This window comes from Globicephala melas, chromosome X (assembly GCF_963455315.2).
Source record: "Globicephala melas chromosome X, mGloMel1.2, whole genome shotgun sequence".
NCBI lineage: Eukaryota > Metazoa > Chordata > Mammalia > Artiodactyla > Delphinidae > Globicephala > Globicephala melas.
Window position 1 is genome coordinate 36,157,351 of NC_083335.1, and position 27,976 is coordinate 36,185,326.

General features: G+C 43.3%; 1 protein-coding gene across 1 annotated transcript in view; it reads left to right on the top strand.

Moving 5' to 3' along the window:
* The first annotated feature begins 1,410 nt into the window (after window positions 1–1,410).
* The window catches only part of COL4A6 (collagen type IV alpha 6 chain), a 158,298-nt gene continuing 131,732 nt past the window's right edge, over window positions 1,411–27,976 (top strand). The window contains exons 1-2 of the mRNA XM_070044659.1: window positions 1,411–1,428; window positions 2,490–2,573. Coding sequence (XP_069900760.1) covers window positions 1,411–1,428; window positions 2,490–2,573 — 102 coding nt within the window. The remainder of the gene's footprint in view (window positions 1,429–2,489; window positions 2,574–27,976) is intronic.

Below are 27,976 nucleotides of genomic sequence, written 5' to 3' on the forward strand. Positions count from 1 at the left end.
CTCCTTTTATCCCTGCCCTCCCCCCGGCCCCCTCCCCCGCCCAGTGTAATTGAAGACTCCTGGGGGAACTGCCAGGACCAGCATTACAGGAAATTGCCTTGTGGCCAGTGGGGCTTCTCTGGTTACTTTCCTCAGTGACAGAAGACAGTGATGGCTTCCTGTCTGTTAGCTGGGTGTCTTTGCCTCCTTGTTATGCCAAGTTCCCAAGAAACCTCAGCTTGTGTTCCTTATATTTTTGTTCAGCTCCTGTTATTGGGATTTTTTCCCCCTGTCTTATCCAGCTCCCTGCCTCCAGCCTCCTTGCTCCACGCTAGAGATCTGGAAACTTTTGGTCCATGATGGACAAATTTTATGGGACACCTAAAGGGCATTGTTTCGAATTAGGCCATAGCTCCAAACAGATACCAGTTTGGCAATGCCTGTTGAGTCCTCTCCTTTGAAGGTGATGAATTTATCATCCGGAAACAGACTGGTGTTTTTTCTCCTTACTAATTATACGTGTTCATTGAAGACTGCTTGGAGAATACAGGACTATATGGAAAAGCAATAGAAATTATCCATTATGCTGAGAAATATAGCACTCAACATTAGACAAAGGGGGCACAGCACTGGTGAGGATTAAATTCAATGCTGCTCTGCCTCCCTGTTCTCTATTCCATTCCAGCCCCCAGCTTTCACCTTCCACAGCACCTCTTGATCTCACCCTTATGAAAACTTGCCTGTCCTGTATACCATAAAGTGGAGGGCAAACTGGAAACTGTACAAAAGCACTTACCATGTCAAAGGCATATAAGAGAGATAAAATATCTTTCATATCAAGAAGGTGTTTGGAATCTAAAATAGCAATATTTTGTCATAGCTCTGCCATCACTACCTTATTACCGAGGTGTTGTGGTGATAAAGGGTTGTGGGAATGTCTAAAGAGATAAGAGACCATCTGAGAAATTCACAGTGCTCCCTGGGAATTAGGAAAAGGTTCACAGTACAAAGAGGCAAGAATGATTAAGTGTGAGGCTGGCTCATAAATATGCCTTTCTCTTTTGAACAAAACAGCCAACATTAAACAAAAAAGTTGGATGATACTAAATCCATCCCAGAGATAAAGTTCTTATTACAGATAATAGTTAGAATTTATGTGTTGCTTTTTTCCCAAGGTGGGTAGGGTCAGAATGGCAGTTTCCTCATTTTTGAGTCTGCATTGAGACAGAAGACTTAGAAAACACTAAGGCATAAGGGTTAAGGTCAAGGCTTGGGAGTTAGACCTGTGTTCAAATCCCAGCTCCGTGAGGTCATCAAGCATTTTTCACATGCCATCCACTGTTTTAGACATTGGGGTTGCAGTGTTGGACAGCACAGATAAGGTCCCTACTTACATGGAGCTTACGTTCTAACGGGGGGGGGGGAGACAGAATGTTTAATGTTGAAAAGGTAACAGTGCTATGATTGGAAGTAACTGGGGGCTACTTTAGGTTGAGTGGTCAGGAAAGGCCTCTCTGAGAATAGACAATTGAACTGAGACTAGGGTGATAAAAAGAGGCCAGTGATCAAAAACATCTAGGGGAAGAGCATTCCAGGCAGAAGTAACAGCTGGGGCAAAGGCCCTGAGGCAGGAACAGGCTTAAGTGTTTAAAGAATAGCATGAATACCAGTGTGATTGAAGCAGAGTGAGCCAGGGAGAGAGTGAGGAGAACAGGTTGGAGAGGGTCAGCACATGTCAGGTCATGCGGGGGACTTTGGAGAAGTTCACCTTGTTATAATCATCATCATAAAACAGAGAAGGTGGGAGTTCCCTGGCAGTCCAGGGATTAAGATTCGGCGCTTTCATTGCCGGGGTCCTGGTTCGTTCCCTGGCTGGGGAACTAGGATCCTGCAGGCCACGCAGCGCGGTCCCCCCCCCCCCCAAAAAAAAAAGCAGAGAAGGGAAAAGGAAGTTGGATTGGAGAGTTTAGGGAATAGTGTTCAGTATCACCTGAGAAACTTGGATCTGACTAACTGGGCACAGGGGTTTGAATGCTGTGCTGAAAGTGGGACCCTGAGGAGAACAATTCTGAGGGCAGAGTACAGGGTGGCTATTTTCATCTATCATTACATTTCTGGCACTTGAATTTCTCTCAGGTTCTCTGCTACAGTTGCTGCTTTCTCAATGAGTGCAAATATATAAGTCCAGCGGGGCTTAGGGATACAGCTAGAGTCTATTTCCAGCCCCATGTAAAGAAATGCTGTTGTATTTTGTGGCTGGAATTTCTACCTATGTGGGGAGATGTCACAGTTCCCCAACCAGCTACCAAGCTGGCTATATAGTGAGGTATAGACCTGACCTAAAAGGGTGCTAGCTTAAGATGGCTTTTTATTTCATGGGACTCATGACACCGCCAAGCTGCTCTGATTTATTTCGTTAGGACGAGTGTGGCTAAGGGGTATGCTTCCTGGGCAGCATTGTTTCTTGCTTCACATGGTTCACTTTTTTCTTTTTTTCTTGTTTTTAATAGGGAGAGAAGAAGCCCTATGGAAAGCCATGTGGAGGCCAAGACTGCACTGGGGGCTGTAAATGCTCTCCTGAGAAAGGAGCCCGAGTAAGTTGCTTCCTTCATTGTTGAAAGACAGATAGTCACAGGAGCCGATATCTGAAGTGTGTGTGTTTTCTTTAGAATTAAACTGCTTAGAATTTTCTCTTATGACCTCATGGAACAAGCAAAGTGATGAAGACCAGCTGGAAGGAGCTTTGCTGACTAATGATAGGCAGAACTAGATTAGTCAAAGTCTCTGACGGACCGGGAAGAGGTTTCTTTCATTGACTCAATAGCGAAGTTTCCTCAAAGTTTCATCTGGTGTATTTCCAAAAGGCAATTAAGTTGTGCAGAACCAGATTATGATATGTTTGTAGATGCACATCAATTTTCATAGCTCATTTACAGATAGGCTCTTCCCTACCACTCTGGGGGACAAGTGGTCCAATCGTTATCTACAGACTAGGGATGTGCTTCATCCAAAATCAAGGGTAGCCATAAAGTCCAGAAATATAGGTGACTATACATAAAGAATGATTTATAGATATTATATTAAGGCATAGGACACGTTTCAAAACATTAAGTGATTTATTCAATGTATTGTCCTTTAATAGCCATGACCAGTTCAAATTGTTGTGCAAATTGCAATGAACACAGTGCCTTGATACAGCATTTCTATCAATCCTCGTATATGCATATGTGATGTGTTGCCCCAGATGATTTGTATTTTTGATTTGCACTGAAGAAACCTGCATCTTTAGTATAACTCAGCAAAAGTATTCAAGGGGGGGGGATCAATCCATAAAAAAAATAAAATCCTATCTGCGTTTTCAAAATTTATGGCCACCCTGTAGAATTGAGATCTTCCGACTTGCAGCATTGTATTTACACTCTCATCACATTCAAACCAGCCTAAGAGCTTACATTGTCAAAGGAAGGTAGCATAAATAGGTCAACCAAACCCTTAAAAACATAGCCGAACAGGGAACAGAGTGACCACTCTACCTCCTCTTTCATTATTTTCCATTTGCAGTACAGTGAAATGTCAAACTATGCCAGAATTTGAAGGAAAAGTATAAAAAGCCATCTCTTCATCAAAAGGGACCAGACATATTATACATTAAAGGCAGAGACTTAGGGAATCATAAAATATTAGAAAGCGAAGGTATCTTTGTGAGCTTCTCGTCTTATCCACAGATGGTAGAGGAAACAGTCTCTGAAAAGGAAAATGACTTCCCAGGTCACACAGCAGATTGATGACAGATTCAGGCTATTACCTGGGTCTTTTGATTTCTCGCCTATTTACTTTACCCACTGCTGTCTCCCAGGGAAGTCGTGTTCACAACAGCCAGCGAGGCCCACGTTCTTCCTCTGATCTATATCTAGGCAACACTTTAGAAAAAAAATAATTCTACAACAAATATATGAATATGTTCTTAAACAACAGCAAGCAACACAGACAATGCAAAAGTCTCCCTTGATGTTCTCTCGGTCCCACTATTGTCTTTCTGGTCTTTTTCTGTGCATGATCAAAGATAGGTATGAATATGTATAACAATAGTTTCATTTTCTGGGGTTTTTTTCCCAAACTATAATCATAAGTATACTATGCCGTTTTGGGTTGGTTTGTTTGGTCACATAATATGTCCTTAAGATCTTTTCCTCCACCCCAAAGTTTAATCTAGCCATTTGCCTTTTGATGAACACATAGTTTGTTTCCAAATTTTTGCTATTTTGAAAAATGGAAGTGCTACAGTAGAAATCCTTGAACAGTCGTCCTTGTACTCATTTCTAGTGTTGACGCTAAGGATACGAATTACCAGATGTAAGGGTAATGGGCACTTTTAATTTTAAAAGCCAATGACCAATTACCCCACAGAGTATCTATTCAAATTTATTTACGTCAGCATTGTTGTACAAGAGTGCCCATGTTTCTATACCCTTGCCATCACTTGATATTTTTGTTAATATGGGTGAAAATCATCTCAATTCCCAGACTACATGTAAGTTTAAGCATCTTTTCACATATTCATTGCAGGTTTGTATTTCCTCCGTGAATTTCCTGGACATATCCTCTCCCCACTTTCCTAAGGGGTGATTCTTATTGATTTACTTCACCCCTGCAAAGATACAGCAAGTAAAAATGGCCCAAGTGGAAGCAGATGAGATTTGAAGTTTGACACAAAAGGGCATTTCCTGATGGAGCATGAGAGACCCAGCAGCCAGGGAACTGAGAAACAACTCTGAACTGTTTGTGGGGCTGGGGAGCCTTTAAAACTAGAAATTCTTGTATATTCTGAACAGAGGTCAGTCCTACACCAGGCAAACATGCCTACGATGACCTCATTGTTTCACCCCTGGCTGAGATTTTGATCTTTGAAGATAGAAGGCGGTAGATTTCCTCTGTGAGGAGCTCTCATTTGGATTCCAAACATCTGGAGCCCTAATCTGGCTTCTCCTTTGAAAACATGAGTGGTTGAAGGGTCGTGGGATGGAGAAAAATAGAATATCACCGCACAGATTTTTTTCGTCAATATTTAAAAGACTCGGTGTCCACACAGTCAGATATGCTCCTAAAACTTTATTTGTGAAGCCTGAAGTTTCTGGGAACGCTTGTCAAGGTTAGTGAACCAGACCAAGCTGTATTTCATGAGTCAAGAGCAGGAATGTCCTATTTCCCAAGTAGATCAGGAGGCCGGTGCACATGGGGCCGATCCTGTGCACACGGATGCTTGAAGCTGCCCACGCAGCCAGGTCCTTTTTACTCATCTTCCCTACCCTCTCGCGTTCCCAGGGCCAAGCAGGATTGTTTAAACTGGACCCAGCACTGTTGACCCTGCAGGGCAGCCCCTCAGTACCCCTTTTGTGCAGATGTCAGAAAGATTTGAGACTGTTTTCCTTAGCTGAGAAGAGGGCCCCTTTTGGATTTCAAGCTGTTCTCTCCAGCTCTGCGAGCTGGGAGGGGAACGGAACGTTGGTTCACCCCTGAGATATGCTGCAGCCCTTTGCAGGGCCTGCCTCCTGCCTTGGGGAGACATCAAGCACGTAGCTTGCTGGGCAGTGTGTATTTTTCCTTTGCCAAAGGCCTCTTGAACTGATTAAGACATTTACACAACACCTAGCACTCCTGCGCAACTGTGATCCAACCCTTTTGGGCTTTAAGCCATCTCAAACTGATTTCTCGAAGGCATGCCATGCCTGGTAAAAAGCCCTTGCCTAGCGTTGCTGCACTGCTCTGTGCTTTCCAAAGCATCTTTTCCCAGGGTCTGTATCATTATCTGTATGCAACAAATATACTGATAAGTGATTTGCCCAAGGTCACTAGCCTGTCAGCGGCTAAACCTTATTTAGCCTACTTCAGGAGAATGGCAACTTTAAAAAATGACATGCCTAGTAATGTTAAATAAAGGTGTTTCTCCCCCGCCCCTGGACATTTAAATTTGGATTTAATGTTTGACTTCAAGCTTTCTTTCTTGCGGGTAAGTGTTGTTATCTGGAAAAGCCATTCTTTTGAGTTGTTCTCTTCCCTGGTTATTTTTTTTTCTTCTGCCATTGGATTGATCAAATCGTTGTAGCTTGACATTTCCATCCCTTGCTCTCTTTTCCCTACTGGATTTGAAAGCTGTCTCTGCATTACCGGCGGGTGTCTGTCTGAGTTGGGAGCAGGCGGGACTGTTTGTTTTGTTCTGAGTCTACTATTCCTTAATAGCGTTTCAGAGTTTTCCCTGTTTTAAGTGTTCTGGTGTTTACATAAAGCATGGAGAGCTCCTGATTAGCCATGCCATCTAAGGGTGCATTATCACAGAGAATCCCAAACCACAGGGAATGTTTGGATTCCCCACCTAGGTAAGGGCTGTTGGCCCCTGTTTTATGGCTGTGGAAGCTATGTCCTAGCTAGAGAGTTTATGAGACTAGCCTGAGTTTCACGAGAAGCAGCCCAGGGTTCTTAATTCCTTATCTCCTGCATCCTGCTGCTTCTCTGTCACAAAGTGTGTTTCCCATGAATTCCAGAGCCCAGATGCATTCACCACCAGCCCTTCAATTTACTCTCCTCCTGCAAACAGCTGGCATTCCCTGTGTCAGCTGACTGGCGCCATGGCTACCGAGAGTACCCAGAGGTGGTTCCATTTTCTCCTGAATTAGGCAATTCCGGTAAAACATCTTTCTGTTCTCTCTGCGTGCCCTGGCCAGCCACTGTCCTTAGCCTCTCCAGTTCCAAAGCGAAAGCTCATAATGCGCATGACCTCCTTGGGTGGCCGGGCCTTGCTCCAGCTGCCTGCGGATCAGGCGTCTTGCCCCTCTGAAGGCTGGCCTCACTGCTAACGCTGGTCTCCACTAACCTTCCTGTTGCCAAAAACAATGGACATTTTTCATTCTTATCTTCTTTGACTTTGCTGCACGAGACGCCCCCTTGTTTCCTGCAACTCTCGGTTCCCTTGGATTTCATCGTGCTCTTCTCTCCTGGTTCTTTCCTATTCTGATTGGGACTCCCCAGCGTTCTATCCTCATCCTACTTCTCTTCTCACTGTAGGCCTCTCCCAGGGTGGTTTCATATATTCCAGAGATCTCAGCTACCACCCATACGATGATAGATATTCAGTGTCTATCTCTAGTTCAGACCTTTCTCTGTAGCTTCGGATCAGCATTATCAGTTTCTCGCTGGATATCTCTGCTTGGAGTTTCACTGGCACCACAAACATGTATCACACAGAATTCAACCAGCAACTCCCACCAGACATGTTCCTTCCTAAGTCCTACCTATGTCTTCCCCATCTCAGCCCCACCAAGCACTCCATTGCTCAAGCCAGAAACCCAGGAGTCATTCTTGTCTTCTCTTGCTTTTCTCCACCTCCAATTCGTCATCAAATCCCATCTATTTATCTTCTTAAATTGAGCTCAAATCCATCCACTTTTCTCCATACCAATTTTTCTCCAATCCAGGCCTGTATAATCTCTTACCTGAATTGCCGTAATAGCCTCCAGACTGGTCTCTCAACCCCCAGTCCCACTATTTACTGTCCACTTGCCACCCTGCTGTCATCATCTTTCCAAAACATAAATATGATCACAAAACTCTTGCTTAAAATCTCTCAATGGCTCCCCGTAGATCTCACAATAAAATCTTAACTCTAGCAGGCTTACAAAGTCCTCCATGACAGGCCCCTTGACTACCTCTCCAACATTACCTCTCATCACTAGGAGCCTCCCTCTTTGGAAAAAGAAACAAAACAAAACCCTACACATAAACCGAACTATTTATAGTTCACAGAACCTGCTATGTTATTTACTACATTCCAGGTTTTATACCTGCTACTCCCTTTACATGTACTTCCACTTTATATGTACTTCCACTGGCTCTACCCTTTTTCTGCTGACTTGCCTCTCTTTACCCATCCTTTAAAACTGAACACGGACTTCACCTCCTCAGAAGCTTTCCATGATCGAAGGTTATCTACTCTTCTCATCCTTCTTCTCATGCCGAACTACAGCAATCTAATGACTTGTCTGATCTCCACTATCTTATGAATTCCTAAAGGGCAGAGATTTGGTCTCCTTAGACTCTGCAGGGGCAGTAGGCAGTACAGATTGTTTCATGAAGGACTGACCAACCAACCAACCAATTTGGTTGGGTATGGTTCCAGCCCTGCTCTCCTGGATTAGCTCTTAGGTTGCTGTGAAGCAGATGAGAGTCTCTTGTCTAGAGAGGAATCCATTCTGCTAAAAGAAGGCAAAGAGCCAGGGCAGTCATTGCCATATCTTTTTTTAGGTCTTGTTAGCTGTAAGGATCCCAGCTCTTGCCCACACTCTGGTTCCCATAGCTTGCTTTGGGATTTTGCTCTACCTAACTCCTCTGGGGTTTTGACCTTGAAAACCCTGATTGCTTCTTACTCTGTTTTACTACCAGCAATTCGTTCTCTTTCCAAGATGAGGACATTCATGAATAATCGTGAGTGAAAGATAATCACAACCTTTCTTTTTGACATTGATTTCACCCTCCTCTCCACCAAACCTTTTGCTTAAAGCCTCTTAACCTTATGCAAAGTTGATGGTCTTGAGTTTCCCTTGTTCCTCTTCCTTGTGGGGGGAGAGGAAAAGTGTTTGCACAGGGAAGTAGCCACTGGGTGACAGTAGGGGAGGGAAGTAAAAAAAATCAAAGAGCCCTGTGTATTTTAAATATAGTTGTTTGGGTCAAGGATAATTGATGGTAATGTTAAAAGTTAGTGTCTCTGTCCGGAGTCAAGATGCACTCGTAGCCCAGCAGATGTTTGTGGTTATCTTAATCCTCTCTTTGATTATATTGGGACAGTGTGGGATTTATGGAACATATTATCCGTACTAGTGAGGCAGGCTTCTGTTAAAGAGGAGCAAAGGAGCTGGAGGAGGAGATTAATACGCAGCTGTGGAGTCAAGAGCACTGCTTTAGGTAGCCAGAGACCTCAGTGCCATGCCTGAGCTTTGCCAACTGGATGACATTGGGCTGCTGCTTTCCCCTCTCAGCATCCCAGTTTACCAGTCAAAAGAGTGAGGGGTTTGGGCAGGGTGATCTCAAAGAACCCACCAGCTCTGATGATCGAAGTCAGACCCCGTGCTACTGTACCATGACAGTTCCTTGCCCCTCAAGTGTCTTATCGTGCTTTCTAGTGTGGCAGTGAGATACGGAGGCCATTTTTGACAGTGTTCTACCCTCTGGAATGGTGTCTTGGCAGTTGCCTCAGACGTAAATCACTCGCTGTGGCTTTTTACTGCCGATGCTAGAAGCGCCTAACAGCTGAAGTTGCGCCCCTGCAGGAATGTGCCGTGCTCTCCTCCTTGGCCATCTGGCTGGTGTGATCTGAAGAGAGTCACAGGGATGTCGACTCACCACACACCGCCCCCCAAATACCTTCCCTGCCTGGCCTGCCTGCAGTTCTAGCTTTAGAGACATACTCTTCAGGTTAAGCATGGTCCCATCTTTGCATTGCTTGAATAAATTGCATAGGCCTCTCCTCTGGGGACGAGTCGTGTGTACAAATCTTTAGAGACTGCTCAGTTTCCTTGTCCTGCCCTGCTCATCCATATGTCAGAGACATTGGATATCAAGACATGGGTGAGGATCTTGCCTGCTAATGTGTGACGTAGTCTCTCCTCTCCCAGAATCTGCCTTCATCTTCCCTCCACAGATGTACCCTCCTCTCCTCTCCTCTCCTCTCCTTGTTTTTCTCTGGTCTCTAACTTCCTTCTTTCTCCTTCCCGGCTTCCCTCCCTCCGGCTCTAGCGTTTCTAGCTCTCCATCCCTCATTCTCATTTTCCTCACCCAGTTACTGCTCTCTGCTTTCAGTTGCCTCGGAGTGCTTCCTGTGTCACCAGTCCCTGTTTTCTGTCCTCTATGAGCAGGTGTGAAATGCTAGCAGCAGGAGATCGGAAAGAGTGGCTGAGATGTACTTACAGAAGCATTGCACTTCTCCAGAGATTCTAAATCTCAAGGCCTGGATCAGTGGTCTCCAAAATTGGTGGGTTTGGGTGGAGGGGGAGGTTGGCACATGCAAATCAGTCCATTGTAAAAATCAGTGTGAAAGGAAATATTACGACTTCTATTTCCATTTAAATTGAAAACATCTAGAAAGAAATTAAGATTTGGATTAAAGCAATGTCATTTATGTAAAGTGCTTAAAACAGTGTATAGTACACCAAGTGCTATCTAAATATTAGCTATTATTAGCACTACTATTAAGCCTTTCAAATATGCAATACACGTATTGTCACTGGCACCCTCTGTTGCATATGCTTTGTAAGGTATTCTGAGGGAAGAATGGGAGCCCACAGGTGGAAGGGTTGACCCTGGAGCCCTTACTTTTTTTTTTTTTCCTCTATGTATACCAGAGGTATTGCTACCTCCTTGGGCCCAGTTAAGCAGATTTACGGATTATATTATCTAACTACATTAACCCTCACAAAATGGACAAGTGTCTTAAGAAGATTCCTGCAAATAAACCATGTATTGAAGATAATACCAATTGCGCTTCCCTGGTGGCACAGTGGTTGAGAGTCCGCCTGCCGATGCAGGGGACACGGGTTCGTGCCCCGGTCTGGGAGGATCCCACATGCTGCAGAGCGGCTGGGCCCATGAGCCATGGCCGCTGAGCCTGCGTGTCCGGAGCCTGTGCTCCGCAACGGGAGAGGCCACAACAGTGAGAGGCCTGCGTACCGCAAAAAAAAAAAAAAAAAAAGATAGTACCAATAATGTAAGCACATGAAAATGGCAGCGCTCACACTTCTCTTACTACTTGAATGAGTTTTTCCATCAGCCTCATTGTGAGGTAAAAAGCACAGCAACCTAATCATACCTGACAAGAAGTCAGCAAAAAAGTAATGATGCAAGAATAATCAAGAAGACTAAATGAAATATGGATTTATACCCATTCTCAGTAATGAAAGATCTTTCCCTAAGTGTATATGGTGCCTTGAAATATTAGCTAATAATACAATGAACAAGACATTTGACATGCTATTTATTTCATCTTTAGCTCATCCTTTTACATTTTCTATTTATTGTGTGCATTTCATAATATATGTGTAGGTACATATATATGCAGAGTAGGACATGTATATAATTTATATAATCATTAATAATATAGTGTGTATATATATAAAGTATGCTCTCATTTGTGTGTGTGTGTGTGTGGTACACGGGCCTCTCACTGCTGTGGCCTCTCCCATTGCGGAGCACAGGCTCCGGACGCGCAGGCTCAGCGGCCATGGCTCACGGGCCCAGCCACTCCGCGGCATGTGGGATCTTCCCGGACCGGGGCACGAACCCATGTCCCCTGCATCGGCAGGCGGACTCTCAACCACTGCGCCACCAGGGAAGCCCTGCTCTAATTTTCTTTTAACTGAAAAGGGTGTGCAATCAGAAAGACTTGGAAACCACCGGCCTAGACCATACTTAAAATAGATGGGACCCACGAGCAGAGGCAAAAGAACTTGAGATGAGATAATAAATGAGATAAGAAAAAGAATAACTGTCCCCAAATCTCTTGTTCTTTCCCTATCGAACAGCCATGCCACCAACTTTAGAGCCTCACCTTGACAACTTTATATAAAATAAAGCAATGGATATCTCAGGAGCTGGGAGAGGTGAGACAGCAAAGAAATTTAAAAATCATAAAATCTCAAGCCTGGGAGGTTGGATCCAAGCCTCAAGTGGCATATCGTGGTTTCTAAACCATGCGTGTGAATGCTCTTTCCCTCTCTTTAAACGTGAAGACTTTTAGAAGAAGCCATTTCAGAGAGGTTAAGAGACTTTCCCAAGGTCCCTTGCGAGTGGCATAGCTGAGATTTGAACCAAGTATTCTATCCCCCTGCTCAGCGTTCTTTCCACCATGTCAAATGGCCTCTTAATTTCATGGCCATAATCAGCTGAGCTCATCTTGATTAGATTGTCGTGAATGGAGGAATACTTGTAGTGGAGAAGAAAAAGATGCCAAGAAGATGTAGACCAGATCTCAGCAAATCAATCGTCCTTTCCCTGCCCCAGTGAGAAGTAAGCCCTGACCATGTGTATAGCATCTGTTTATATCCTTGTCTGGGTTTTAAAATGTTTTCCTAATATCCCTGTCTTTTAAAAGTCACAGGAACTGAAATCCGTGCATAAGGAAAGCCTGGTTTTCATCTGTGATTACACAGATGAAAGTTTTGTGAGGTGTCACATCAGTTTTTACAGCTCTGATACAGGTCTGTCCCTTTATGTAGGCCACTCGCTGTATGGAAGTTCTCTGCAATGGAGTTAGAAATGTGTGGAGATGGAACTACCAAGTATATGTCAAGGAAATAATATGGTGTCTGTTCTGAGAAGACTTGCATTAATGGAAGTCTTCCAAGAATGTTTAACAAAATTAATTGCATGGCATCTCTCTTAAGCTATAGAAGTCGATGGGAAAAAATGTGCATTGCTTTGCAGAAATTTACCTCACTGTCGTCTTTTCAAAAGAGCTTTGATTTTAACACATAAGGCAAATGGCCAATTATTTAGTGACCACCTTTACTTATAGAGGTAGAGGTCCTAGACTATGTTCTGCATTTTGTTTTTCTCATTGTGTTGCATCAGGTTCAAACCCACTACACAAACATTTAAGGAAACACTCTGGGGGGGGGCGTGCAGGCACTCCGGAGAATGCAGACATATCACAAGCACCAGAGTTAGGGAGACTACACACATACACACATACACACATACACACACACACACACACCACAGCCAGCAGCAGCCCTTAACTACACAGCACTACATCATCTGATTGGAAGTCTGAGTGCCAGAGAGCACAAGTCCTCAAAAGGAGGTATTGGTATAGACTGGAGTGATTAAACAAACTATTTTTTAAAATATTATGACAAAAATGTTTCTTTAGGAAGATTAATTTGATGGGGGCTGTACAGAGTGGATTAGAGTGAGAGACATGATAGGTGGATAGAATGCTCTCTATTTTTAGAGGTTAAGTGGCATGTCCAAAATCCCCTAGCACAGCAGAATGGAAACTTTGCATTTTCTGCTGCTCAGATTCTATCTTTCTTAAATGATTCTCTCCAACCTTGAACACACGCAGAGATGCATACACATTCAAACAGTGATTTGACGATGAAGGCTCGTCTTCATTGAAGGTATCACCTTTTTGTTTTTTATGAACTGAACGATGGTACTAGTTCCTTTCCACCACATTCCTCTAACTCCTTGGAAACCAGTATCCCCATTGGTTAGTCTCTACTGATCCCAACTGAGGAAAACTCATCCCCAAACCAAGTGGAATCAGCAGCACTGAAGTGACCTTATTTTGATTACAGAGAGGACAGTAAGGTGCTTCTCTCCATCACATGCTAAAAGCTCCTACAGTTACTACAATGCCCAGTGAGAAAGGCCACCTCAGTGGGTTCTGAAAGAGCATCTGTTTCCTACTTGATGCATTTTGTTGTGGGAGTTATGAGTGAAAGGTGGGGTTTGAGGAATCATGAAAGAAGGAAGGCACTGGTTCACATAAGACAGATCTTAAAGCTTGATCAGCGGAGAAATCTACAGAATACCTTAGAATGGTTCCCTTATCCTGGTCCTACCAGCTAGGACCTTAGCAGGCTCTGTGGACTTAACTAAGCACTCGGCTTTGCTATGACAGCTTTTACAGTTTTTACAAGGTTAGTTTTACTCCTTAATTTTTGAAAACCCAGAGGAAACAAGGTTCGTTCCTTTAGACCCCAGGAAGATTAATGTATATGTTTGGTTATCAGCCATATCAAAGAAACCATGGTCTCTGGCCCTGTACATGTCTTTTCTAGTTCAAGTAATTGGAGCAACTTGGCATTCCACTGCTTTGGTTGGGTTCCTTCTTGGGGTTGACACCAGTCAGTGGTTGCTGCCCCCTTCACATGTTGCTGCGGGAATGCCAGTAAAGCTCTGAGCAAAGCAGGGAGCTGTGGAGAAACAGGCTGTGAGGCCCTGAATGGAATGAGGGGTAACCAGGGTTCAGGAGCCAGGTTTCCCCAGAGAGAGACAAAAAGAAAGCAAACAAAAGGAAGAGACAGGTCTAAACAGGCTCCCCAGACAGGGCCCCTGTGCTGTAAGAACAGAGCCTTAAACTTCACAAAGCTCAGGAAGGGAGGGGAGCCAGGGGTTAAACACAGCCTTTGCAATTCAGTTGAAGAATGATTAACTGAGCACACACAGAAAAGCCACACGTGTCCATATAGAGCAACATTTGTTATTCTTAAAACCAGCGCAGACACTCCATGAATTTAAAAACGTACCTAAAGCTGTACATCCACAGAGATATTAGTGTTGATCCCCAGAAACCCCAAGGGTACCACCCCTCAGAAACAGACTCAGAGAGGCTCAGCAGCGCAGAAATACCGGGAGTCCCACCATGCCTAACAGAGGGCTGGTTTTCGAGGCATGTGACAGAGCTTAATGCCTGATGAATCCAGTCCCGGCACCTGGGGCCAAGGTTCCAATGACTGGCACCGGAGTAAGACACACGAATCTCTCTTTGAGTTTACCTTCCAAATCAGGCCCAAGCCTGGCTATAGCTAAGAGCAGGATGGAAGCCAGTCTCCTCCCGCCCGTGTGAAATGAGGGGCCGGGCTTGAAGGCCTCCCAGGTCCCTTGGAGGAAGCAGAGCAGGCGCTGTAGCAGAGCCCCTGCCCCCTCGTCTCCCCCAGGCTCCTCGACAGCCTAATGACAAGCCGCCCCCAGGCCCCAGTGTCCCAGATCCCTGAGGGGAAGCTCATCGCCCGCCCGCCTGCCCGGGAGTGGCACGGGCTCCTCGCGGGGTCCCTAGAAGCCCCCACTCCCCGAGGGCCCCGAGCCAGCACCCACTCCCACACCCAGTCCGCCCCCGGCGCCCGGAGGCCGGGTCTCCCAGGGGGCCGCTCAGCTCGCTTCGCAAGGCTGCCTCCCAGGGGAGGAGGACCGGCCGGGAGGAGACACACAACTTCCTCCGCAGCCAGAGGGGGAGGCCCGGGGCGGCCCTGAACCACCGACCCGCCGCCCCACCGCGTTCACGGCCCAAACCGAGGGGCCGCCGGCCCTTAGCCATGGAGAAGCCAGTCGGGAAGAAGCAAACACGGAAACAAACACAACCTGGGAACTGTGGACCAGCTTCCAAACTGAAAGTCCTCAAATATACCTTGGCCGCCCCCTCGCAAAAAAAGCATTTGCCTCATGAGAAAACCTAGGCACTTAGACTGCAGGATGGCAGAGCCAGAGCACCTCGGGGGATCATGTCGTCCAACCGTTTCATCTTACGTATGGGGTCCATAGTGTGGAAGAGACTTAAGCTCCAAGGAGTTTTCCTTGATTATGAAGGCCAGGGGTGTGTGTACTGAACCATGGAACTTGTGAGCAGGAATGCCCTTAACCCAGTGACCAGATATTCTTCCCACTTCCCAGGGATTCACAGGTACGCAGAACAGGGTAGGGGAAATTTCCCATTTTGGTAGTACAAGAAAGTACAGTGGTTGAGAGCACAGGTTTTGGAGGCAGATAAGCCCATCTTTTAAGACCTGGCTTTATCAATTACTAGATGTGTGGTCTTTACCCAGTGATTCACAACCAGGGGCAGTCTTGCCCCCCAGGGAACATTTGGCCAGGTACGGAAACATTTTTGGTCACCATTATTGGTGGGGTGCTACTGGCATCTAATCAGTAGAGGACGGGGATGCTGGTAAACATCCTACAATGCACAGGACAGTCCCTCACAACATGGAATTATCTGGTCCAACATGTCAAGAGTGTCAAGGTTGAGAAATCCTGTGTTAGGCAAATGACTTAACCATTCTAAGCTTTAGTTTCTTCATCGGTGACCTGGAGTAATAGTACCTATCTCACAGGGTTGTTATAATATATAGACTAAAACATATAAAGCCATTAGCATAGTGTCTGGCACAAAGTAAGTGCTCTACTAATTATTAGCTATTAGTTCCCCAAACCCTCCATTAACTCCACCTTCTCTTATAGCTACTGCCCTGTATCTCTGTTCCTCTTACAGCATAACTCATTGAAATAGTTGTTTATACTCAAAATCTCCACTTTTCACATTCTCTCTCGAACCTACTCTAATCAGGCTTTCTTTGCCACCACTCCTTTCTTATAAATGTCACCCGTGACATCCACTTTGTTAATTGCAACGACCGTGTCTCAGTCTTCATCTTACTTGACCTGCCATCAGCATTTGAAATGGCTTTTCACTCCCTCTTTCTTGAAAAACTTTCTTTGCTTGGCTTCCAGGACACCACTCCTTTGATTCTCCTCCTACCTCAATGTAGAAAGCTTTGCTCCAAGAGGAGGAGGACTTGGTCTGGTTTGTTTTGTTTTGTTGAATGAATAAAGTAATGAATAATATTTATTTTAAGGATTAAATGAGATCATGTATGTAAAGTGATTAGCACACATCAAGCACTTAACAACCGGTCACTGTTACCAGTACTACTACAACTATTACCACTGATGTTATTGCTATTATTATCCTTCTCCCCTACTGGGCTATGAGCCTCGAGCACGGATTAACGTTTAGCTTTATTCAATAGCAGGGTATATATCCAAATCTGGGTATATATCCAGAAAACAGTTTGCTCTGGATGAGAGTACTTGACGAGGGCACGAGCCTAGAGCAGGACCTTAGAGGAGAAATAGGTTTGGAAGAGCTTGATCGGGGGTGGGGGTGGGTGGCTAGAGTCTCATGGGAACAGGCATCCAGAAGGGAGTCACATCTTAGCCATTTCCACTCCCCTCTTCATAAATGATGAGACCATAAAAGGTAGGGAGTAGCAGTTCTCACCCATTAATCATCTCAATTCCTCCTCTCCCAAGTATGGGGGAGAAGTGGGACTGTGACCAAATGTTAGCATGAACAGAGCTTATCTGTTGGACTTGACAGAGTAAAAAGCAACATAAATTCACTTGACTCACAGTACTGGTTGCACTTCATTTTCAGTCATCTTGAACTTTGAGCAACTTTGTACACTAATCAGCTCCTATTAGCATCTGTACAAATTTGCAAGTGGCGTTTATGTTAGCCTGAGGATTTGGCTCCTTAGGGATAGCCATTAGAAAAAGTACATAACCCAAATTTTATTAGAAAACTTGTGAACACTCAAAACATCTATTAAGTGTTGCTGATCATTGTAATAACATAATTTGTCAACATTTTAGTGAAAATGAGGTAATAACCAAATAGGCTATTTGAACCAAGATTCTCTTTTCCATTAAAAATGGAATGACTGGTTTTTATAATATTCATGCCATTAACTACTGCCAACTGTGGCATTAAGTAATGACTAGCCTTTCCTTTCTTTCCTTCACCACCTACTCCAAACGAAATGTCCGTAGCTTGGACCCTAAGAAATGCTATTAAATAAAACCCATATGTTTTCAGTCCCTGACCATCTAAAACCTACACCCCTGCTCACTTGCATTGCATTATAGCCCATGTGCAGTAACCAACCTGCTTTACAGATGGCTCAGCCTATCTGTAACTTGCCAGATGGGACCTGGCCAAGTGCAGAGAAAAATTGCAACCTGGTTTACATTAACAACCGAAGACTTTTTTTTTTAATCCACAAAACTCTAACCATTGACTTCAAAAGGAATTATGGTAATACAACTTTATTTTCAAATCAGCATTAATTTTCTTTGGGTTTGAACTTGCCATCAACTCAGAGATCTTCTAAAAATTAACTTAGTTTCTAAATTTTCTAAACCTTTTCAACAGGCTTGTTTTTTTAAGCCTTCCAGTAGGTGCTGAATAAATACACAAGTGACATACAAGTGACATAAAGGCCACCATGATTTTCCAACTGGCTGTGCTGTTGGTCACTTCTGGCAGCTCTACTATTATTTGTCAAAGACCCTCCAATACCCATCTGGGCCCACAGATAGCCAAGGCTCCTGAAAGAAGTGTTGATAGAGCCCAAGGGGGGAAGTTGTAATTCATTCTGGAAAGGTGACCCAGCTGCCCGAGTCCCCTGAGCCCTCTATAGATGCCAAATGAGCTCCTAGCCTAGTAGTCCCATCTGTGATCTAAATGTGTCCAGAAACCACCCACTCATCTCCTCATGTCGACTAATGTGCTCACAGAGACATATTTTTCCTACTAAGATATAGACATTGCTTTCAGAGCTGTCCGAGGAAATGATTGTCATCTTTTTCATGGTCGCCGTCATAAAAGTGATAACACATAACAACGAGATAATAATAGTTGTCACCACTTATGAAGTATTTACTATGTGCCAGGCATTGTACTAGGTATTTTACGTATGTTGTCTCAATACTTTAATGAGATATAAATATCATACCAGAAAGCTAACCCTTTGAAAGAGTACAATTCAGTGGTTTTTAGTACATTCACAAGGCTGCCCAAAACCATCACAACTATCTACTTCCATTACATTTCATCACCCTGTCTCATTTAATTTTCACAATAGCCATGGGGAGTAAGTATTTATTTTAAACACCATGTTACAAATGAGAAAACAAAGATTTAGTGAGGTTAAGTGATTTACCAAGTTCCCACTGCATGTAAGAACTGAGAGTTCTTTCATGTGGAACTGAGAGTCAAAGGCAGATCTCTCTGGGCCCCAAACCCATATATCTCTTTCTATCCCCTTGATGGTCCTTTATTTGTACCATGGTCCATTATCGGTTCCACCAACAGGGACACTAAAGGGAAAAGTCGTAACTTTCTTATTTCTCTCTTCCACTTCTTGCCCTCCTCTCCTTTATCCCTCGTGGGATTAATGGCTTTGGTATCCCTAGCAACCACCCTCCTCCTGCTCACACCGCCTTCATATACATACTAATATACAGCACACAGTTCCCCTGTCAAAATCTCTTCTCAGCTAGTGACTTGACTTTGCATTGAAGGTCTAAAAGACTTATAAAACTTTAATTTGTTATACTCTCTTAGGCCTACTTTTGTTTAACAGTAAGCCATCATTTAGCATAGTGATAAGAACAAGACTTATTTTTTATCTTCTGGCTGCATTGGGTCTTCATTGCTGCGCGCAGGCTTTCTCTAGTTGTGGCGAGCGGGGACTACTCTCCACTGTGCGGGAGCTTCTCATTGCGGTGGCTTCTCGTTGCAGAGCACGGACTCTAGGCGTGCGGGCTGCAGTAGTCGTGGCATGGGGGCTCAGTAATTGTGGCCCGCGGCCTCTAGAGTTCAGGCTCAGTAGTCGTGGCACACAGGCTTAGTTGCTCTGCAGTATGTGGGATCTTCCCGGACCAGGGCTCAAACCCGTGTTCCCCTCATTGGCAGGCGGATTCTTAACCACTGCGCCACCAGGGAAGCCCTGAAGAAAACTTTTGACATCAAGCTTAGATTTTAAGTTCCAGTCTGGTTTCCCCATGCTAAATGTGTTACTCTGGGCAGTTCACCCCTGTGAGTGTCAGTTTCCTCAGCTGTAAAATGCAAATAATAATAATAATAATACATGCGGGACTTCCCTGTCAGTCAAGTGATTAAGACTCCACACTTCCAATGCAGGGGGCGTGGGTTCAATCCCTGGTTGGGGAACTAAGATCCCACACGCCACGTGGAGTGGCCAAAAAATAATAATGGTACACACGCATCACAGGCCTACTATGAGGGCTAAATGGCATATACACGCTAAATGTATAATGCAATGCCTTGAAACAGAGTACATGCTCAGTAAATGGCAGTAGTTATTTTGGTGGCTTCAGTGGGTGGGTAGAATGCAGAATTATAGAGCACACATTAAGATATATGGCCTAGAATCTCTCTAGACTGCAGGCCCACAGGGCAAATGTTGATTAAAAAAAGCATTTATTATGCAAGGAAATGAATGATAGTTTGCCAGGTAGTATACCAATCAAGTTAAATAGTTCCTGCAAACTCTTGCCAGGTTAATCAACTAAAAGCATAAAGATCCCTTCTGGCATTAAATCTCTGGTTGCTTTCCTCACAGCAGTCACAGCATTTCCCTGTTGTCATCAAAAAGCAAAACTTGACTTGGAAGATATTGAGCACAGCCAGGAGTGGCACAGTGTCCAGTTGGGTCTGACCTGCCTGAGGAGATCAGGTAGTCCTGGCAGACCCATGTGGTTGGATAGAGGTCAAAGGCCCAAATATAGCTGAGAGTATAACCCATGGGCTATTTTAGAGTTAGCAGGTTAAGATGAGAATCTGGAATAGAGATTTCAAGCAGGGTTATCAGGTTAGGCTTTTTAAGTCAATTTCAACATCCAATCCGAACAGGAGCAGTCAGCAAAGGTCCAAAGAGCAGGGTGCCCCAACACAATCCAGGAGCAAATACCATTTTAAAAGTTAAGGAAACAAAGGATCATAGTGCTGGAAAGTGGTGAAGCTGGGATTAAATCCCAGATCTGTCCAACATACATGCCCTCAACCACTGCATCATATGAATGCCTCCCCAAACACTATAGTACTGCTGGTAACCAGAGGCCACACACTTGGAGACTTAGGCACAAGGATAAAATGATCCTAGCGATAAAGCTGACTCGCTGCTTAGCCAGAGAATTATTGAACTTGGGGTCATGGTTTTTTCTACTTTGTGGCAGGAAGAATATGCTGAGGGTCTGAGGTGGGGCTGAGAGTATCAGTATCAGAGACGTTGTCTTAACTGCCTCATATATTCTAATTTTCAGTGGTCACAAATAGAATAATAGCTCCTATCACTCTACCTTTAAATTTCTTATCTGCTTCCCTTGATCTATTAAAAAAAATATGACAAGCAGGAGGAGGTGGCTCTTTGTCCCCTAAAGAGCTATGTAGCCTTCTGGTAAATTAAATGACAACAATTCTTCTAAAAGGTGGCCCCATTTTGCAAGGATGGAGTCTGGGTGCTACAGAAATAGGCTCAGAAGGAAAGCGCTGAAGACTGTGGTAGATGGGTGGCCTCTGTTGGAAACCACCTTGCTCTTTTTGGAGGGTGGAGATAATACTGTGAACTACCTCTGAATGCTTTCTTCCCTCTAGTGGTCAGTGGAAGGAGGAAAGAACGGTGGTATAAGCGGTGCCCACTTTTTACTGTAAATGCAATCCTGGAAATAACATCCGAAGAAGATTACTTCCTTAAAGAATAATGTTATAATTGGAGCTATGTTTCAAACCAAGGATACTATATCAAATAAATTTAAAATATGACCAACAATTTCTCATATTAGCAAAGATACTTACAGTAGGACTATAATAATTCCAAATAATAAAATTAAGGCTTGTGCCTTATAATGGACACAGGTACAGTCTACATAATGATTATAAAAGGGATCCCTGCTGTATCATTCTTTTTTCATCTAATTATAAAATGCCACCTAAAATAAACAATACAATATACATTGACTAAACTTTTTATTCACAATTTTTTCACCTTCTTAGATGTTAACTTTAAAGTGCTTTCCAAAGTAATCTAAGTTCTTTCCACAGAGCCATTTATAAAATGAAGTTCCACAATCACCCACATACTGTTCAAACAATTTCCAAATGCGTCTTCCAAATTAATGCTGCCAATTTCCCTTCCCAATTAATCCTCTCTGCATTTTGGCAATGTGTATCAATAGCCTTAAAAATGTTCACAGCCTTTGACACAGTAATTCCACTCTTACAAATGTAATTGAAGGAAATAAAGCAGTACAGAAAGATTTATGAATGAAGATATTTGTCAGAGCCCTATGTATAACGGTAAAAAGTGGAAAAAGCCTAAATGTCATACAGTAGGGGAATGGTTAAGTAAAGAAATATGGTATATCCCTTGCAGTGGAATAATGTAGTCGATGATAAGATATTTCTTTGAAGAATCTTTAATGACTTGGAAAAATGCTTATGATATAATGTTAAGTGGGAATTATGGGCAACAAGTATTTGTACAGTATGATCTCAAGTTTGTAATGATGATAATTATAATATATATCTAACTGTAAAAAAAAATACTGGAAGAACATACACCACAAAATTAGCAGTGGTTATCACCAAGAGGTAGAATTGTGGGGGAAATTTTGGACAGGCAGAGGAAGAAGAGCCCACAAAAAAGACTGAGAAAGTATTCCTAAATAGGATGCTAATGAGATCTGAAGGAATGAGGAGATAGCTAGGTAGCAGAGCTAGGTGGGTTTTCTTGGGAAGAGGCCTGGATCTATTCTGTGAACGAGAGGGTGGACTCAAGTAGGGTGACCAATCATCCTGGTTTATCCAGGACTAAGGGGTTTCCCAAGATGTGGGAGTTGAAGTGTTAAAACTGGGAAATTTCTGTGCACACTGGGATGCATTAGTCACCCAGACTCAGCAAACTGAGGCCGGTAGATGGGTAGTGTCATGACCAAAGTCACACAGGAAGCAGAGCACTGGGCTGGGAATTCAAAGGGCTTAATTCTACTCCCTATTTATTTATTTATTTGTTTTTGCGGGCCTCCCACCGTTGTGGCCTCCCGTTGTGGAGTACAGGCTCCGGACGCGCAGGCTCAGCGGCCATGGCTCACGGGCCCAGCTGCTCCGCGGCATGTGGGATCCTCCCGGACCGGGGCACAAACCCGCGTCCCCTGCATCGGCAGGCAGACTCCCAACCACTGCACCACCAGGGAAGCCCTACTCCCTATTTTGCTGCCTCTTAGCAAGATACTTAATTTCAGTCTTAGTTATGGCTATACACACTTACCTTGTTTGCTCACCAGCTTGTTCTGCAGACTATATTCAATTATTCGCAAATACAAGGGATTATCAGTAATAATAAACATGTATTAGGCACACACTACATCGCTTTGGGGCACAATTCTAAGATTAGGAGAGTATTAATAATTCCAAATTTGTAGAATTTTGAAGTCTTAGTGAGATTATATTTCTAAATAAATTAATACAATGCTTGTCTTCTAGTAAACACTCATTAAACATTAGCTCCGGTGATTATATGTGACTCATTATATGTCTCAACTTGAAAAGACAGATACGAGAATCCCCTAAAAGTACTATCCATGAGATAGTACTTCAATTAATACTCCCATTTTACAGATGGGAAAATTGTGGCTCAGAGAGGTTAACCGCCTTGCCTAAGTGTATACAGTCAGTAAGTGATAGCGCCATTTGTCCCCTGGTCCAGCACTCTTTTTCCACTTTATTAAATTGCCACCCAGTCAAAAGCCTTTTGGCTTTTTTTGAGAACATTGGCAACAGTTTTTTTTCTTTTTACTGTAGACAACCTTCTTCTTACGTACATCTTCAGTTTAGTCAAAGCCTACTCTTAGGCCAAATAGAGGACACCAGGGAACAATCTATGGGATATTTGTTAGCAGGCCTCAGAGAACTTCAAGATTCTTTAGTAAGGCTGTAAACCAATTACAAGGTCTGCAAGACACTTCTCATACAGTAAGGCTGAAAGTCAGTAGTGTTCTGGTGAATGTTTAGCCACTGGCTCTGGGAGAGGGAGTAGAGGGACCCTGATTTGTAGCATGTGCAGACGTCATGTCGTAAATATTTCCACCAGGCCTGATTTCAAACTACCATTGTGATTGGCTTCTGTGAACCAATGCTAGCCAGTACAAGCCAAGGCAGACCAGTTCCAATGCACCACTAAAAGCAGAATACCAACTTTGAATCAGTTGCTTTCCTGAGCGTATATAAACTCAGTGAGAATTCAAGTATGGGCATTATTCAAGGAGCTTGGTTTTAGTATGTCAAAAAGGGAGGGGGAAGGGAGTATAAGTTAATGGGTTAGGATCCAGCCGGTGAGATAATTTAAGGCAAGGCCCAGGGGAACAGAGGAGCTTCTGGTTACTGCCTGCAAGTCCAGGTCTGGCCATTCATGAAACCTCTCAGTAAAGCCAAAGCTAACACCTGTCATAGGAATGAGAGAAACTTTTTTTTTCCCTGCTTGTCAAGCTTTTCATTTTCCCACCAACTTTCTATTTTGAACATTTTCAAACCTTCAGAAACGTTACAAGAGTAGAACAATGAGCGCCCACATAGCCTTCACCTAGATTTACCAATTCTTAATATTTTCCCACATCTACTTTATAACTCTATTTTTATGAACTATTTGAGAGGTATTTGCAGATATCTTGACTCTTCACCCCTAAATACTTGAGTAGGAGTCTCCTAAGAACAAGGGCACTATCCTATATAGCTACAATATAGTCATCACACTCAGGAAATACAACTCTGATACCACAGACAGGTATAAAGTCTATATTTGCACTTCCCCAATTGTCTCAGTAATGTCCTTACAGCTTTTTTTTTGATGCAATAAAATATTATGAATTGCATTTAATTGTCAGTATCTTTGGTCTCCTTTAATCTAGAACCGCACACCCCACTTTTTTTTCTTTTGTCTTTTATGTCATCAACATTTTTTTAAGAGTCCAGGCCAGATGTTTTGCAGAATGTCTCTCAATTTGATTCCTCTGATTATTTCTCATGAATACATTGAGCTTAAACTTTTTTGTTTTCCATAATGTTATATCCTTCTCAGTGCCTCACAACAGGAAGAACATGTCATTTTTACCATTATTGATAACGGTAAACTCGATCATTTGGTTAGGGTGGTATCCAACATATTTCTCCATTGCACTGATACTGGTAAAGTTTTGAGTTTACGTGAATATCCTGTTCCAGGAGAAGCTTCTTTATGCCACAAGTATAAATTACCTTATTACTGAAAATATAAATTACATGGTTCACTGCAGAACCATGGGTTGAAAAGGCATTTTCCCTAATTAAAAAAAAAATAGAAGATGAGATTTATTTAAAAAAAAAAAAGCTGGCAGTAAGCCTCTTAGACAAATTCATGAGCTATTCACATGACAAGAGATCTTATCTAAATAAGGGGTTCCTTATCTAAATTGTGACCTGCTGCTGGAAGCGTATGTCCCAGTCTATACATATATGTGTATCCCTAGAATATAGCCTAGTGCCTAGGCTACCATAGGTGTTCAGGGAAAGTTTATGGAATAAATGTCTCTCTAATTGTACTGTCTCCATGAATGAGAAATTAATCATACTAAGTAAAAATATGTACTTTATTTTGTCAACTGGCACCAGCTGGAATTGATTTGGCTGCTTAAGCACCACTCTTCTCATGGGAAATGACAGAAATTTCAGTTTTCATCCAGGTATTTGACCTTACTCAGGCGCTATTCAAGTCTCTGGTTATTCTAAAAATCTTAGCTTCTCTATATTAAAGTCAGAAACTGCTCTAAATAAATCAAGGATCAGCCCTGTATTTGTTAGGATTAGACTTGGCCGCAAATCACAGAAAACCCAAAATAACAGTGGGTTAAACAATACAGTCATTTATTTCTCTCTGATGTAAAAGTCCCCAGTTCTGGCCAAGATGGAGTAACAGGGACTGGATTTACCCTCCTGCCTGAAACAAGTGAAAAACCAGACAAAATGAAAACAATAGTCTTCAGACATCGGACACCAGGCAAGAAACAACAGTGATCTCTGAGAGACAGGACACAAACAAGGTGAGCCCTATGATTGCCCCAGCTTACTGCCTGGAAAGAGTTTCCAGTCAGTGATACAGGGAGAGGGAATCCAGGCAGGGCCAGGTGGATGAGGCTATGGAACCGGGAGTTGGGAAAACCAGGGCAGCTAGAATTTGCAGGACAAGGTACCGGAGAAGAGAAAGCTGTACAGAAAAAGAACTCTGGAGATTTGCAGAGTCCCCCTTGACTCTTCAACTGAATACTGATCAACACATGTACATGAGACTAGGAAAAGGACCACCCAAGAGGAACAGATATCATCACACAGGACTAGAAATAGTGCCTGTTCCTTCCAGCCAGAGTGGAAAATCTCATAATTCACAGTATCAGAGTTCTCAAAAGGGTCTTGCCTCAGTAGTGGTGCCAAATTAGCCCTAGACTGAAGGCTGCTCTAGACCTGCCTAATGAAGTTTAAAAAAGAGCCTTGAAAGGCTCAAACTGTTTCCAAGTAACTTAACTGTGTTCCAGAACAAAGCCTAAGACTATCCAACAAGGCAAAATTCACATCTGACATCCAATCAAAAACTTCCAGGCATCCAAAAGAAGGAAAATATAACCCATAATAAGGAGAGAAATAAATTAAAACTGACACAGAAATAACACAGATAATGGGGCTGGTATACAAAGACTTTTAAACAGTTATTATAACTATTTTCCATATGTTCTAGAAGCTAGAGGAAGGATTAAGCATGTGAAATAAAGATATGGAAGACATTAAAAAGACCAAAATAGAACTTCTAGAGATGAAAAATTCGATGTCTGAGATGATGTAAAAGTCCATATAGATAGTTGAGGGCTTGTATGGCATCTCCATGATCCCTAGGGACCCAGGCTCCTTCTGTCTTGATGCTCTCCCATTCTCAATGTATGGTTTCCAATTTATGATCCAAAATGGCTTCTCTAGCTCCAGCCATCATATCTGCATTCCAACCAGCAGGTTTGGAGACTAAGGGAAAATAGTATGCCCCTCCATTTAAAGACACTTAGAAATCACATGACATCACTTTCCCTGGCATCCAGTTGGTCAGAATATAGTTTCAGGGTCATACTCGTCTGAAAGTGAGATCAAGAATCGTAGTCTTTATTCTGGGTGGCTATGTGCCCAGTTAAAATGTCAGAGTTTTACTACTTAGTGAAGAATGGGAGAACCAAAATAGGGGGGCAACTAGCCACCACTTTTCAAGTTCAGGCTCCTATCAGTGCAGGAGAGGTCCTGATCCAGTTTGAATAATATTATGATTCCTGGCTTAAAAACAATCTGAATAAGACACACCTCGGTGTTTTTCATACTCAAAAATTTTAAATCTAGGGCTTCCCTGGTGGCGCAGTGGTTGAGAGTCCGCCTGCCGATGCAGGGGACGCGGGTTTGTGCCCCGGTACGGGAAGGTCCCACATGCCGCAGAGCAGCTGGGCCCATGAGCCATGGCCGCTGAGCCTGCGCGTCTGGAGCCTGTGCTCTGCAACGGGAGAGGCCACAACAGTGAGAGGCCTGCATACCTAAAAAAAAAAAAAAAATTAAAATCTGGCTAATTTGGTTTGAGGTTGTTTGACTTCCAACCTCCATACCTCCATGTAATTTTGAGTTTATATCAAACTGCCAGAGTTGCTCCATTTCCCCGATCAGTGACACCAAGCTAAAGGTGGAGTTTAACATTTTGTTTGACTTATGCCTATGTTTATCCTGGCCAAGAAAGTGGGGTCATTCAATGTGTTTATGCCCTAGTCCTGAAACAGCTCACTTTCTTTCTTTCCTAATAAAGTCACTAACACCTGCAGCTGAAACTAACTTTCACAGGGGCATCCATATTGCATGCCCTGGAACATCAGGGCCTTCTTCCTGATGGAGGAAATTTTAGCACATGATAGATACAATCTGTTATTTGCAAGAGATGGTAGGTGGACATGCAATTGATCTGTTTTTGTCAGGCAAGAAACTATTGCTGAAAAATGGCAGTTCTTTCAAGGTGCCGTACAAACCAAGTATATGACTGGCTCACTGAGTCTTCCCATAGAGCATTTTGCACTAGCTCTGTGTGCTGTCTTGAGCAACTCAGACCAAAAAATCTACAAGAAGTCAGGCCTGGATGCTCTCCAGTTAGTAATGTTTTAATAACCTTCTGCACAGACATTGCAGTAGAATATTTGCACTTTCTCCCCAAAAGGCTCTCTCCTCCTGTAATCACACTGCTTCTCTATTATTAGCATCACCACCATCATTATTCTTTACACCAAATAATAGTGATTTTTGAAGTATAACATACATAGGAGTTTCATATAGCAAACTAACAACCTAAAGAAATGCTTTGGTGGAAGGAGTTGAGATAGAACCTACAGTGCTGATTTGGACTCCAGACTGTGACCTCAGGGGAAGACTCTTTCCTTGTTATGGAACCAAATTTGGGTCCACTCTCCTGCATGCAGTAAAGCCAATCTACTGACACCACGTTGTGGTGACAGAAAGTACAGCGTTTATTGCAGGGTGCCAAGCAAGAAGAAT